Genomic DNA, 14,879 nt, shown 5'->3' with positions numbered 1-14,879 from the left:
ATATATTTTTTCACGGTTTGGCATGCTGCATTCTTCTGTACCTCTACAATCCTCACTGCTTCCTTGCATTCGTCATGCCTTCATTCAAACTCGTGATCAACAAGAGTAGATATTGTTGATGATATTGTTTGTTTCTTGTATTTTAATTGCCCTCATGCTTTTGAATTGATTATAGAGATTCAGGCTATTAAAATCTCCTTGTATACATATTAAACACCATTTAAGATGATAGGGTTCTGTTTTTAAGATGCTAAAACTGCAGAACTTAATTTTAGATCTTCAGTATTATACATTTTTTTTAAATTAGTGGTCTATGGTGAAAAGCATGAATATGTGTGTCAGCGTAATGTCATATATGAATATATTTTTATTTTATAGTGGCTATTCGATAAGCATTCAACCACTGAAAAAGTATGCTGCCATGACAATGACTCGTGTCCTTGATGAATACTGAATTTAATAAAACAGAAATTAAAAGAATGAAATTTGTTATGTTGTACATTTCTTTCACATTTGAATGTATTTTTCACTATATCCAGAAACAGATGGAGAAGCAACTGGGTGTTACTTCTTCTCAAGAACAATTAGTTTCAGATATGGTATATATTTATCTATTAATTACCCAAATGTAAATATCTTTGGCATCATTTCAAACTTCACAGTAAAACATTTTAAAAAAAATAAACTGAAAAAATAAATACTAAAAAAATCTCTCAAACAGTACAAAATCATGTTATATGCAACAAACACTCTTTAGTTGAACAGTAGCATCAGTAAGTTCATAGATTAAACTATGTTACATTGGGATTTGGCCCTGCAGTAACCCAAAGCCTTTATGGCCTTTCAATAGGTGGTATGTTGTAACAGCCATTTGGAATGTTTTTACGGATCTCCTCTAAGTTGGCAATGTCAGCCAGGATGGTGTCTATGTCATTGATCATGCCTGAAATGCTGGCTCTCTGCTGGGCTTCCTTCTCCTCCAGCTCCCTGAGTCTGGGCCTCAGCTCTTTGTCCACGCGGCTGCGGCTTTTAGCGATGGCGTTCTCTAGGTCGTTCACTCGTTTGTCGTCAACTGTCCCAGGAGTTCCTGGAGAGCAATATTATATTTATAGTGAATCCTTACTCATCGCTGGAGTTTGGAATTAAGATCAAGTTATGAAAATATATTCTGCCTCCAACATGTCATTATCCAGTTTGATAGTTATCTTTTCCCATACCTGACTGTATATTTAGCATGTAGTGAATTACTGTTATAACTCACCCAGTGAGCTCATAATATCAGTGATTGTCTTTAAAGTATCACTAACAGCATCCCTGGCATTCTTTGCATTTCCAAGTGCGCCAGTAGACTCCATGACAGCCTGATTTGACAAAGGAAAGAAAATTTAGCATGCATCTCCAAAGTAAATATGATTTCAAATAGTTTTATGTAAGCAGCCATTCTTACATTCTTCGCTTGATTAATCTGTGCTTTAGCCTTGTTTTTCTCTTCATTCAATCTGTCCCTAGTTAAAGACGCTTCTATATTCAGTCCATCCACATCCTCTTTCAGTTTGGTTGCAGCTTTCAAAATATCGGAAGAAGACGGAAGAGAATCGGACATTCCCTGCGGAGACACATACAAGCACCCTGTGAGCACATTCAAAACTTTCTGTAAACTTGTGACAGACATTGTGAGAAACTGAACTGGTCTCTCTGTGAAATTTACATAAAAATGGCATTGGCACAAATATTGTTTTTAGAAATGAATTAGGTGAACACTCAAGAGAACAGGTCGCCATACCTCCAGTTTGGTTGCAGTGCTTGTAAGAGAGTTAATAGTATCCTGAGCATCTCTGTAGTGAGGAGCCATTGCATCCAAAATGTCCTGAGTCTTGGTGTTGTCAGCTATGGCCTTCTGGATGGTGTCATTGATAGCAGGCAGTTTTGCAATGGCAGCATCGGCAAGATCCTTATTATCACCAATCTGTTCATCAAAATCTGACAAAAGAGACATTTAAGGTCAGTTGTGTTGGATAGTTTAAATGATGGCAGAACATTATCTGGAGATATATACACTACTGCTCAAAAGTAGAAGGAGGTAAGACTTTTTTTAAAAAGAAATTAATGCTTTTATTCAGCCAAGGATGCATTAAATTGATCAAATGTGGCAGTAGACATTTATTATGTTACAAAATATCCTAAATGCTGTTCTTTTTAACTTCCTATTCATCAAAGAACCCTAAAAAAAGTCATGGTTTTCACAAAAATATTAAAAGACTAGAGTAATGTTGTTTACCATCACAGTAACAGTTATTTTAAATTGTAATAATATTTCACTGTATTTTCACTGTATTTTAAATAAAATAAATGCAACCTTAGTGAGCATTTCAAAAACATTAAAAATCTTGCAGAGCACAAACTTCTGAACGGTAATGTGTATATGATATTTAATAGCTTAAAATCCATTGTTCATCTGCACCTTTGAGCGTCTCTAGTGTCTTTTCCAGACTATCTTTGTTGTTGGCAAAGATTTCCAGAGATTTATTTTTGACTGCTTCAGCTGCGTTTGCCCTGGCAAGAAGTTTGTCTTGAACCTTAAATCAAATAAAAACATTAGTCAAGTTTCCTGTTGACCCAGGAAATGCACTAAAGGTCAATGTTTCCACAGTTCTTGGTTAAATATCATCAACATAAAATCAAGCTCATTTTCAGTCATCACATTCTTACACATCTTTCACATATGTTTCAGTGGTTTCTGAGCATCTACAGTAACAGAGGATCTTGTTTACCTGTTGGAAAGTCTTGGCCTTATTGAACAGATCACCTGTCTCTTTCTGTTCATTGAGCATATACTGCTGAAAGTCCTGGTATTGTGATAGATTCCCCTCCACCATACCCTTCAGACTGTCAAACGTGGTAACCACATCAGCAATGTCCTTCTGCAGAAACAGAAAGGTTTTGACTAACAACTTCCAGAAACGCAATAGAGTCATACAAGAACACACTCACACACAAATATACATTTTCAGAGGAACCTGGTTTAAATTTCTTACTCTGTGATAATTTTGAGGTATATATATATATATACTTTCTTTCTTTCACTGTTGTAGTAGTTCATACTGTTTTTTTTTTTTTGTTTTTTTTTTAATGTTGAATAAGGGAAATGTCGTATCTGATGCTTTCATTGTAGTAACTTTATTTTGAATTGTGTACTACACATTGTTCATTTTATATAGTGTATTTTTTTAGACTCCAGTAACACGAGCAAATGGTTTCTGGAAAATAATCGGGTTGTGAACAATGACTTGAGGCTCCTGTATTCCCCTATTTTTACTCAAATCTCTCTTCTACACACATAAATATTGAATCCATATTCACTACCGTCAGAGGCTTTGGAAGTTTCTTCTCCAGGTCAGATAACTGTTTCAGAGTGTTCTGAGCTACTCCGCTCTCCTTTCCAGCTGTATCAGTTAGTTTAGTGGCCGTATTCTCCATGTTAAGCACTTTAGTTACATCTGCTTCATACCTGAGAACAACATCATCAGAAAGTAAGCTCAGTCTTTACCTCTGCACAATGAAGGTAGAACAGTTCTGTACTGAGGAGAGTTTAACAATGTTTCTCATTCAAAAGTTGAGCTATAAGCAACTTACTGTCTTTTGAGATCCTTGACCTTGTCTTTGACCTGATTTTCTCGGTTGATGACACCTCGGATGAGATCTAGGGCTTTCTCAGATTCGGTTAGAGAATTGGCTGCAATGGTCTCCACTGTCACTGCCTCACCTTGATGCCTGGAAAGGAAAACACCAGTCAGTTTTACACATAATTGATGCACAACATATGTACTGCAGATAAGTGCTGCAAGTGAAGTGGAAGTCTATTCAATGGTAAAATGCATTTTTAATTATTCTCAAGTGAAAAAACATGCTAAATGCAGTAATGCAACTAAATCATGCATAGTTATGATAGCAAAATAAATAGGCTTATCATCTTTTAATCTTTTGTTGTTGATGTGCTTATGCAGAAGATCCAATACATTTCAGTGTTTGATTTATGACTTTTGTTCAATAATAATGTCTTAATAATCACTAGATGTTCCATGTAAAGCCTGGAGCTAAAACAGTTCAGAACCACATTTTAATGTGTAACTGTAAAAACTATTATAGCCTTTGTTGGCTAAGCAAGTGTCTTATCAGTGCACATGTAGTCATGGGTCACAACATGTTGTGCTGTTTCACTGTTTGCTGTTTCATTTGAGAAAAACACATGACATACTGCTCAGCAAGATCAGCAGCTCTCTGAACCAAATCAGACAAGGTGTCAGCACCTGGCACCCCATCACCTGAGGGAAACTCCTGAAATAGACATATATAAAAAAAAAATACTGAGAATTTTCAAAACAACAATAGTTATACTTTTACTAACTCTCTATGCGATAGTTAAGCTATAGATCACCTTTCAACAACCGGCTGAAAACCAAATGCTAAAAAAACACCAATATTAATATAATACCACCCATAAAAATATAATATTTAAATACTCACAGCCTGTTGGATGTCCCGTTTGGCCTGTTGCAGTTTTAACCTGATTTCACTGATGAGGTTACGGATTTCTGAAACTTCCGTCCTGTACTGCTGATCCTTGTTTCTGATCCCATCCACTGTTGTCAACAAAGCCTCCATGTTTCTGTCCTCTCTCAGCTGGGATCGGCTAATGCTCGCCAGTTTATCCTGAAGCTGTTTCTCTGTACCTATTTGGTATTACAAAAAATTAGTCAAACTAAAACAACGAACTAACTAGAAAAAAATGAATGAATCAAAACAAATGAAGGATTTTTGTACTTGTGAGTTCATTTGCTCTGATTTCCAGGTTTTGCACCATGACTTCTGCGGCCCTAATAGCCCGTTCCATCTGAGCATCGTTGACTGGAGCATCATCACCTCCAATTCCTTTAAATAAATCCTCCATTTCCTGCAGCTGTCGTGCATACACCTCTATCTGAATTAAAACACAAAGACCAACATTTATCTACCATAATTTGTCAACATTAAACTTAATACCTCTACTTTAGCAGCTGCGCAGGGACTGGATCCAACGCTAAATGTCATCATTTAATGTTTTTTAATCATATTTAGCCTTGAGTGGGTTTTTTTCCTCTTGTTATATAGGTTTGGTAAATGCACCACAGTTAACAGCATTGAGATTGTGTATGAGATCAGTCTTGACTGTGTGTGCTGGTCCCTGGGCAAACAGCACATTTAATTCCACCCACACAGTCAGTGTTCAAGATCGGCAGCAGAGCAACATACCGTTATATCACTCCAGATAATAAACAATCATCAAACCCAGCAGGATTCTCTCATCTTTTCTTTCACACAGCGTAGAGTGTAAAGTGCTTATTTTGACATGATAGCACAAATTAAATGATCGTTATTTTCTCATGGTTAAATCACACACTCACAAACACGCACACGCACACACACACACACACACACACACACACACAATGGTTTTCATGTTTTATGGGGACATTAGACATAGACATAATGATTTTTATACTGTACAAACTGTACTCTTTCCCCTAACCCTAACCCTGCCCATCACAGAAAACGGTCTGCATTTTTACAAACAAATTTTTTTTTAAAGTAAAAAAAAAACTCATTTAGCATGATTTATAAGCTTTTTTCCTCATGGGGACCAAAAAAATGTCCCCACAAGGTCAAAAATTACTGGTATTACTATCTACTACTACTTTGTGTGGACATTTTGGTCCCCATAATGTAGGGTTTACCAGGACCACACACACACACACACACATGGATGATTAGTAATTTAAGTAATTATTATTTAGCAAGCATAAAATTGTTTAAAAATGTGACAGCAAAGAGAAATTTATAATATCACAAAAGGTTTCTATTTCAAAACAATGCTGTTCTTTTGAATTTTCTATTCATCAAAGAATCCTGAAAAAAATTACCACGGTTTCCACCAAAATATTAAGCAGCACAACTGTTTTCAACATTGATAATAATAATAATAATAATAATAAATATTATAAAATGATTTCTGAAGGATCATGTGACACTGAATACTGGAGTAATGATGCTGAAAATTCAGCTTTGCCACCACAGGAATAAATTGCATTTTAAAATAGATTAAAAAAGATTTTTTTTAATGTAATAATATTTCAAAATGTTCCTGTTTTTACAGTATTTTTGATCAAATAATTGAAAATTTAGCATTTCTTTATTTTGTTTTCAGTTCTGCAATGTCTTACCTTGCTCTTGACTGGGTTAAAGCAGGATGGACATGTCGATTTCTCACACTTGAGTCCATCGTAACCCTCCTTACACTTGCACTGGCCTTTATCGCTGCATGAACTCGACACAGAGCCCAGACGATTGCAGTTGCAGGCTTCAGTGAGAAAAGAAAGCAAAACTGAGGTGACTTTCACTCTTATGGATTTTGTATTTCACTTTACTGGTATTGTATGCAGCATTATATTTATGCTTGTGAGAGTCAAGGTATTTTTCTGTACCCTGACATGGGTCTGTGGGGTAACTGTGGTGGTATCCATCTTCGCAGTTCTCACACTTGGGGCCGGTGCTGTGGCTCAGGCACTTCCGACACTCCCCTGTTCGGCGGTCACAGTTGCCGATGGCGTTCTGGTCCACATGGCCATAACACTGGCAGGGCTGGCACTGTTTGGGAGGGCCGTACTCTCCCAGGGGGTCTCCATAAAAACCGTCATCACATATTTCGCAACGAGAGCCTTTAAAAACATGACAAACAGAAATAATGAGATTCAAACAGTTTTTTATAGTTCAATTTAAAGTTCCTCACTAAATCTAGTGCATGATTACAGTATACTTGCAGTATAGTGCATGACTCATATGGATTACTTTTACGCTACTTTTATAGTGCTTTTTGACATACTTTCATTATATTGAAAAGAGAAGCCAGAAGGAAAAATTTGTTTTGATTTTTGGGTGTACATTCCCTTTAAGAACCTTTAAGTTTCCCTGTGTTCCTCACCTGTACTCCCCCGGGGACAGCGGGCACACATCACATCCTGGGTTCCTGGAATAACATAACAAGCCTCACCCTCGGGACAAGGACACTTCTGGCAGGAGTTGGACTGTTGGCGGTTGACATAATAACCTTTAGGGCACATCTGCAGATTTGGTATCTCATCAGCCGAGTAACAGCCTCCTGTAAACATAACAAATCCACTTTTCTCAGCTCAGGCTTCTTCTTTTTCATAACTGAAACACAAACACACATTAACCATTGAAATAACAAACCTGTTTCTGGATCACACGTTCCACCCTGACAGGAGCAGGGATCACAGGGGCTTCGGGGGCCTTGACCAGGGAAACGCCTCCTGAATCCAGTGGCACAGTGCTCACAAAACAGTCCATCATAACCAGCAGGGCATCTGCACTTTTCTACCCAGACTGCAGGGGTGCCGGGACCCAGTTTAGCTGACACCAGAGAGACATCATCCAGATAACCACGTCCTGTTGTGAAACCAGACATATAATTCTTTTATTCTGCATTACGTTCTGTGTGCATGTTTAAAACAGTTTATGCATGTACATAATTGGATTGGAGAGATTAAAGACTCACCATTTTCACCAAATGTTCCTCTGATTTTAATGGCTGTAAGATTGCTCAGAAGTGTTTGAAATTCCGTGGATGAGAGCTGCGGTTTCCATTTGCTTCCAGGCTGTTCGTCCAGTCTGTGAAATATGGTAATAATTATTATCAATCTAAGACATATACCTTTAAAACATTTTTATCATTTTGTACCAATTCTAGATGATAATGATATTAAATTTCATATAGATAATACTTTTCATGTTATGGCTGCTAACTAATAAATTGCAGATATTAAAATTCTATACTCTTTTGTCAAATTAAAAAGGAAAAATTAACAACTGAAAATATATTCTTTTAAATGTTATATGTGAAATGAATTTAGGTATTACAACATTACAATGAACAGTAAGAAAAAATGGAAATTAATTTTGAGATTTGCTAAATATTACATTTAAGTGTTATTAAATTTATTACTGTTTTTTAATGATTAACATGAGTGTTAGATGAGGAAAAAGATAATCAATATAAAAACAAGGGAAATGAGCATGCACAATTAAACTGATTAAACTTACTAATCATCATAGTAAATATTAATATTCTACAAACATTAAGCAGCACAAATGTTTCATTTGAGCACCAAATTAGCATATTAGAATGATTTCTGAAGGATCATGTGACAAGACTGACTGCTTACATTTTAAAATATATTAAAATAGAAAATAGTTATTTTGAATTGTAATAATCTTCCACAATATTACTGTTTTTACTGTATTTTTGATCACATAAATACAGCCTTGATGAGCGTAAGAGAAAAATATAAAAGAATTACAATCTTTTGAACGGTAGTGCATTTACAATATTGAACAAATCAATATATATATATTGTGTATATATATTGTGTATATGCATTATACATATATAATGCATCCCTAAAAAAAATCTATAGTCTTAAATAGTAGCAGGGACCAGGGCAGGGTAAAAACCACTCACATTACTTTAGAAAACATAAAGATCTAGTTATTACTGATGATGTTACTCACTTGAATGTGTAGGTGATTTTCTTTCCACAGGGCACCACAGTTCTCAAGTCTCCCAGTGAAGCAGACACCTTAAGACCTGCTCCTTCCAGCATGACATCAGAGACGGAAGGACGACGGACGCCTCTGTCCAGACGCAGAGAGAAGGTGAGTGTCTGACCGTAGCTCAATGCCTTATTCCCCAGGTAAGATGCTATATTAAACACAGAAGCACAAGAGTCAAGGAAATTACAACGCATCATTGATAATTATGATATTGCCAATAATTCATAAAAAAATGTTTAAATCATACCGGGAGCAAACAGATAAGCAGGAAAGATCTCTTTAGAGATAACCTCAAGGTCTTTGTGAGTGAGAGACCACCTGAATTGCACTTGTGAGGAGCTCACACCTTGACCAGTGGCAGCCCGCCAGCCCTCAGGTCCTGTGAGACGAGACAAATGAAATGAACAAAGACAACTAAAACCAAATGTGATTTACTAAAACCAGAGGTTACACATCAAGCTCACCATTTTCAAAAGTTGAAGTGATGTTGTGAATGGAATATCCCTCAGCTGAAGAGCACACACTTGAATGGCCATTGCAAAAGCAGGGCAGACACTCCTCGGTATTATATGTAAGACGGCCATTGTTACGTGACCGACAGCTTGGCCTGCAGGAGAAGATCATTAATTAAACCAAACAAACCTGCATATTAATAGTCAGATAGCAGTCAGAGATGTACGGCTCATTATTCTCACCTCAAAGGCTTACATCCATTGGGAGTCACTTGAGAGCCATCATCACAGCGATCACACTTGTCTCCAGAAATTCCCTGTTTACACGCACACCGGCCCTCATTGTTGCAGAACGGTCCTTGAGAACCTGAACAGAACAAAGCATACATGCATTTTGAACAACTTAACTACACTTAAACACTTAAAGCACTTAAGCCACAATTACAAATTTATATCTAACCATATTTGCTTTATATAACAAAATATCAAAAACAAGTAGGGTAGCAATTATTTTAAAGAAATTTAGAACATGCATACTTTTCTTTTTTAATTCATTTTCTATATGCAGCATCAAATTATTTCACAAGATGAAGAAAACAATCAATTGCTTTTGAAAACATTCTAAACATTCTAACATTCAAAAACTAAAATTCTTTCCGGTATGACTTGGAACACAACAGGAGAGTAAATAAATGTTCAGCTCACCTGCAGTGTTGCAGTTGCAAGGCACACAGTTGTCTCCTGCCCTCTGGTGGTGGTATCCTTCCTTACAGTTTTCACAGTGCCGCCCTTCTGTGTTTCTCTGGCAGTTTATACAGTACAGTCCTAGATGATCTGCTCTGCAGTACTGAGCTTTACCATTACACGAACAAGTAGTGGAGGCTGCAAGACAACATGCCAAGATGAGTTACGATGTGTCAATAACTTTTCCCTGTTCAAAGAAAGGCTCATATCAGGGGTGAATTTAGGATTTCAATATTAGGAGGGCTCAGCCTTTTTTTTTTTTTTTTTATATATATATAGATATTTATATAGGCTAGCTATCAAGTCAATCCCTGAATATTGAATTAATTTCTAATGATTTTAAATAACCAGCTAATATTCACAAATATTCTTTGAGAATATAGACAAACTTTATATTACTGTAATTGTCTAGATTGGCAATATGTGGGTAAAATATTTGTTTAAATATTATTTTTCAACACATAGTTTTAAACACTATTGTTTTTTTTAACTCTACATTTGTGCAGAAAAAATAATTTGAAAGAAGATCTACATTTCTCATTTTCATTCAGGGAGATAACATGAAAAATGTGTCATGCTTTAAGTTTAGTGGAGGATTTCTGTCACCTGGTGGAAACACACTTTTAACATGAAAATGAGATGAAATTACCCCTAAAACCAGTAGATGGCAGCAGAGGAGCACTCATTAGCTAATTTGCCATTTCCACTCCCTTTTATAGTTCTTTTCATGTGTTTTGCTTTTGGATTTATTATAAAAATGATTATCATAACAAATTGTAGCTATTTTATTGCACTAAAGTATGATTATAGCAAAAGTAGGAAAAGTCTCATGCCCTTTAGATAAAAGGAATTTAAATAATTTCATCATTTAAATAAACAAACAAATAAATAAATAGCCCAGGTTTTACAGTGGATGGGAAACTACAGTGGATGCTCTTGAATTGCTCCCGCATCATATTATATAAACTGCATTTATGATAAAGAACTAGATGCAAATATCATAACAATTTATCAATAAATGCACACACGTTGTCCTCTGCTTCTGACGCTGGCGCTGCGCCCCTATAAAGATGTTCCCAACTTTCTGTGGTTTGGGAATCTGCTGAATAACTTTTTACAGTCTTTGAATAGAAAGCATCACATTGCTAGTTAACTGGCGCCAGTCAAGTTTTTAGTGGTATTGCTGTGAGCATGGGAAAGTAACATCTAAAGACCGTCTTATACCTATAAAACAGTGCCACCAATGCAGTAAATAACACCCCGCCCTAAGGTTTATTCACTCTCTAGGATACATAGACAATTACTCAAACCCACAAACCATAAGCTACCATACAATGACAAAACCACAAATGTCTGAGGATCAACAAGCATCTGAAAGACACACCGGACCTCCAGGGTGGACATCTTTTAAAAGGGAAAGAGAAATGCCCTCAGCTGTGTAAGCACATTAGATCATGTAGGATTACCTGCAATAAAACAGCCTCTATGCTCAGCCAGGCCAACAGAATGCTGAACACACAGACGATAATAGATGTTAGATAATAGACTGGCTTTGAAGGTAGGGCAAGCTCGCTCTTGTAGGTAATTTATCACAACGGTAAAATACGGTAATATCAAGTCAGCATGAACCAAACGTCATCCACTCAGACCAGACATTCCATTCCTTCTAATGTGGCAACATCAGGGTTCCTCACAGGTGAGCAACACAGGTAGGCAGCAACAACAGCAAAACCTAACCGTAAGACAAGGGTCATCCTAGGACATGTTCAAAATAAACAGTGGACCCTTTGTACAGACTGATGTTGCAATTTTATATATTTTCATAACAGCCTATACTTTGTGTTATATAACTTAGGCATTAAATTAAAATAGTTAGCACTGCTGCAAGGGTGTTAATAGGGCTGAGGACGTGACTGCAATTAATTTTGATATTTTACTCTCTTTTGACTGCCATAATTACCCTCTATATATTTTGTTATATTTTGTTATGGAAACGCTATCATGGATTTTCTTTCGCTATTGGAGCAAATGGGAATGCAAAAATTATATTTGCTGTAGTCTCCTGAATTTACCCAAACATGACGAGTTTTGCTTCTGAGCGCCATGGAAATGTGAAAAGGGCCCATAATAACAATGCGAGTTGTTAATATTTATGGGGTCGTTCTCACAGGAAAGCAGAAAAGCAGATTTCATGCACGAGATGCTGACTAAGCAGCTGGACAAGTGCAAATGTATCGAATGTTTACAAAGAAATACAATTAAAGCAGCGCAATGGAACGCAAAACAATGGACTTTTTTCCAGAATTGAATCACCATTTGTATCGCCTTTTAGCCTAGTCCTATAGCCTGTTGTTGGAATATGCTGGCATAATTTGTTACATCTAAATAAAGCCTAGTCCTGTAACAAAAAAAAATTTTTTAAGTAGCCTTCAAAAAAAACACTGTCTGCATTAATAATAATTAGCCTATATAATTTACATTTTTACAGGTTTTAAAATATTTTATGATCAGAACACAGCTTGACATTACATGCTGTCTGTTTTTACATTCATATTACAAGTTTAAACTCATACGAGTTTAAAATCACATCACTAGCCTTTATGAAAAGTATTGTGGTAATGGTTATAGGCTGTTATTATATGATAGGTATATGAGGTATATAATATCTCTCTAGCTAGCCTATATGTATGTTTGTTGTTTGCTTATATTAGCCTATATATTATAATCAAGGCCTACATGCAGGTAGGCTATAAAGTGAGACACTTTCTGATCACTGTCACGATGCCATGATAGCCTACCCCTCAATAATACAATATCATTTTGCATGGTTAATATATGAAGAGAACAGAAAAAATAATTAATTTAAGAATTGTTAAATACAAAACTTTACTTTAGTTGTCCCATTTGGACGCCTTATTAAAGCTTTCTTAGACTGTCATTGGGTCAGCTGTCACGGATTACTGTCATAAAAAAGTTATGCCCACAAATCTGATTTTCAGCAATAGGTCTACTTAATTAAAATAGGTCTACTGCAAATTAAAGCCTTTATGTAGCTACCACTTGTCAACACACTAATGTAGAAAAAAAAAATGAACTGAACTGGCAAAACTTCACTTACATTGAACTGTCCCGTGAACTGGATACCAGATGCAAGCTAAGCACAGAAAGATCCAACTGCTCTTCATTTTCCACATCCAAGACACGAGATTTAACGGCACGTTGTCTCTTTTATAGTGTCAGGTCGATATTAAGGATATTAAGGATATTGACGGTCCTCAGCGGAGACGGACACCTAACGGTTGTGCCAGCTGATCCCTGCGCGCGCATTTAACAACTTCCAACTTGACAAGCGCGGGCACGTCAAGCTCCGTGTCTCAACTGTATATTTACTCACGAGTGATTCACAGAGATACGTGCCTGATAGGAAATGTATCATGCCATTCCTAACTTAAACACGTGTTTGATTAAACGCCTAGCAACCAGAAGTTTAGAACACAGCACGAGAACAATTAAACCCATTGTTTTAAACCTATTTAGATCTAGGCCTAAATGTGCTATTAAATGTATTGCTTGAGGCTCTGTTGTGCTTCATATGCCAGATCTATTGGACTAGGCCTATTGTTATTAATAAAGTGACAATGCAACAGGCAGTAGATAACTTACAAACTGAATAGAAGTAGCTAATTAAATTAGAATTAATTAAATTCATTTCCACATATTTTTGAGAAACATTTATGCAATTAGCCTATCTAAAATAAAAATAAATATGACATGACTAAAATATTAAGTAAAAACTAAAACATTTTCATATGTGTGTACAAAATGTAATTATTATTTTCAAGAGTTTTCATGTTTTTGAGGTAATATATGGGCCTAAATATAACTTTCATGATTTTTTTCCCCATGAGTTATGGATATAGAAAATATCAAGATAATTGCTTTGTCTGGTTGACCTGAATTTTTTTTCCATAAATATCTATCTATCTATCTATCTATCTATCTATCTATCTATCTATCTATCTATCTATCTATCTATCTATCTATCTATCTATCTATCTATCTATCTATCTATCTATCTATCTGTCTGTCTGTCTGTCTGTCTGTCTGTCTGTCTGTCTATATATTATTATTATTATTATAATATTTCTTCTATTTATTTAAAGTGTTTTTTATTTATTTATTTATTTATTTATTTATTGGACTGAATTGTTAGAAGTTCCCACCATGGCAAGAGAATGATGGCAAGAGAACCACACCCAAACTGAAGAACAAACCACCAAACCGAAGCCATAGACATGTAGCAATCATAAACAGTCTGAGATTGCAGTCTTCTTTATCACACAATCATCTCAACTACAATAACTGATCCACAATGAGATTGCATTTCAAGTTTGGGCACATCAAAAACTTTCAATATATCAAGTGAATTTAAAGAACGAAATATAGGCATAAAACATCTGGAAAGTGCCTCACTTTTTGTGAGGGATCTTGTTTGGTATTGGGCATTTGTGTCTTACAAATGAATGAATGTCTGGTCTAATCTGAATTGGCAGTGAATCACTGTCATGTTAAATTGGGTGCATGGGTCCTGACTTACTGTGGCACTGAATCATATGATGTTTGCCATCTTTTAATCATATATATTGAAAATGAGTAATAAATAGTTAATCACTGATATAGATAATTACATCTTTGACCGTCACTTAGAAATCAAAACCACAGCTGTCATCAAAATACCGGAGCAAACTGAACTGCTCTGGAACAGTCACACCGTAGAACAGCCAAATATATTCCACTCATGAAAAATACAAAGCCTCAGGGCAGTGAATTTTCTAGTGTGTGCAGTCGGCTACGCCCTGTCATGAACTCCCCGAGAGGAAAGGAGAGACACTGGGCTGAGTCAGAGGTGTCTCAGCTACGCATTACCAAAACACACCCAAACATCCAGTGCCACACATCTTTATCTTCCACACCTTGTTCCTCACACAGCCCCACCTAAAACCTCTGCAGGAAAACATG

The 14,879-nt window shown here is 36.1% G+C and overlaps 1 protein-coding gene across 1 annotated transcript; it reads right to left on the bottom strand.

Annotated features, from left to right (window-relative positions):
- Positions 1-436: 436 nt before the first annotated feature.
- lamc2 (laminin, gamma 2) lies at positions 437-13,252 on the bottom strand. Its single transcript, XM_079876400.1, has 22 exons — positions 12,979-13,252; positions 9,822-9,998; positions 9,360-9,483; positions 9,129-9,271; positions 8,912-9,043; positions 8,623-8,812; positions 7,610-7,722; positions 7,285-7,500; positions 7,016-7,192; positions 6,519-6,752; positions 6,258-6,394; positions 4,822-4,978; positions 4,525-4,730; positions 4,256-4,335; positions 3,634-3,771; positions 3,364-3,508; positions 2,772-2,921; positions 2,462-2,576; positions 1,784-1,980; positions 1,448-1,606; positions 1,262-1,361; positions 437-1,087 (listed from the first exon to the last, which is right to left on the bottom strand). The coding sequence occupies exons 1-22, from the start codon at positions 13,052-13,054 to the stop codon at positions 834-836; spliced, it is 3,420 nt and encodes a 1,139-aa protein (XP_079732526.1). The 5' UTR covers positions 13,055-13,252; the 3' UTR covers positions 437-833.
- Between the last annotated feature and the right edge of the window lie 1,627 nt (positions 13,253-14,879).

This window comes from Squalius cephalus, assembly GCF_949319135.1.
Source record: "Squalius cephalus genome assembly, chromosome: 7".
NCBI classification, from domain to species: domain Eukaryota; kingdom Metazoa; phylum Chordata; class Actinopteri; order Cypriniformes; family Leuciscidae; genus Squalius; species Squalius cephalus.
The sequence above is the reverse complement of the archived record's forward strand: the minus strand, read 5'-3'. Positions and strand labels throughout refer to the sequence as shown.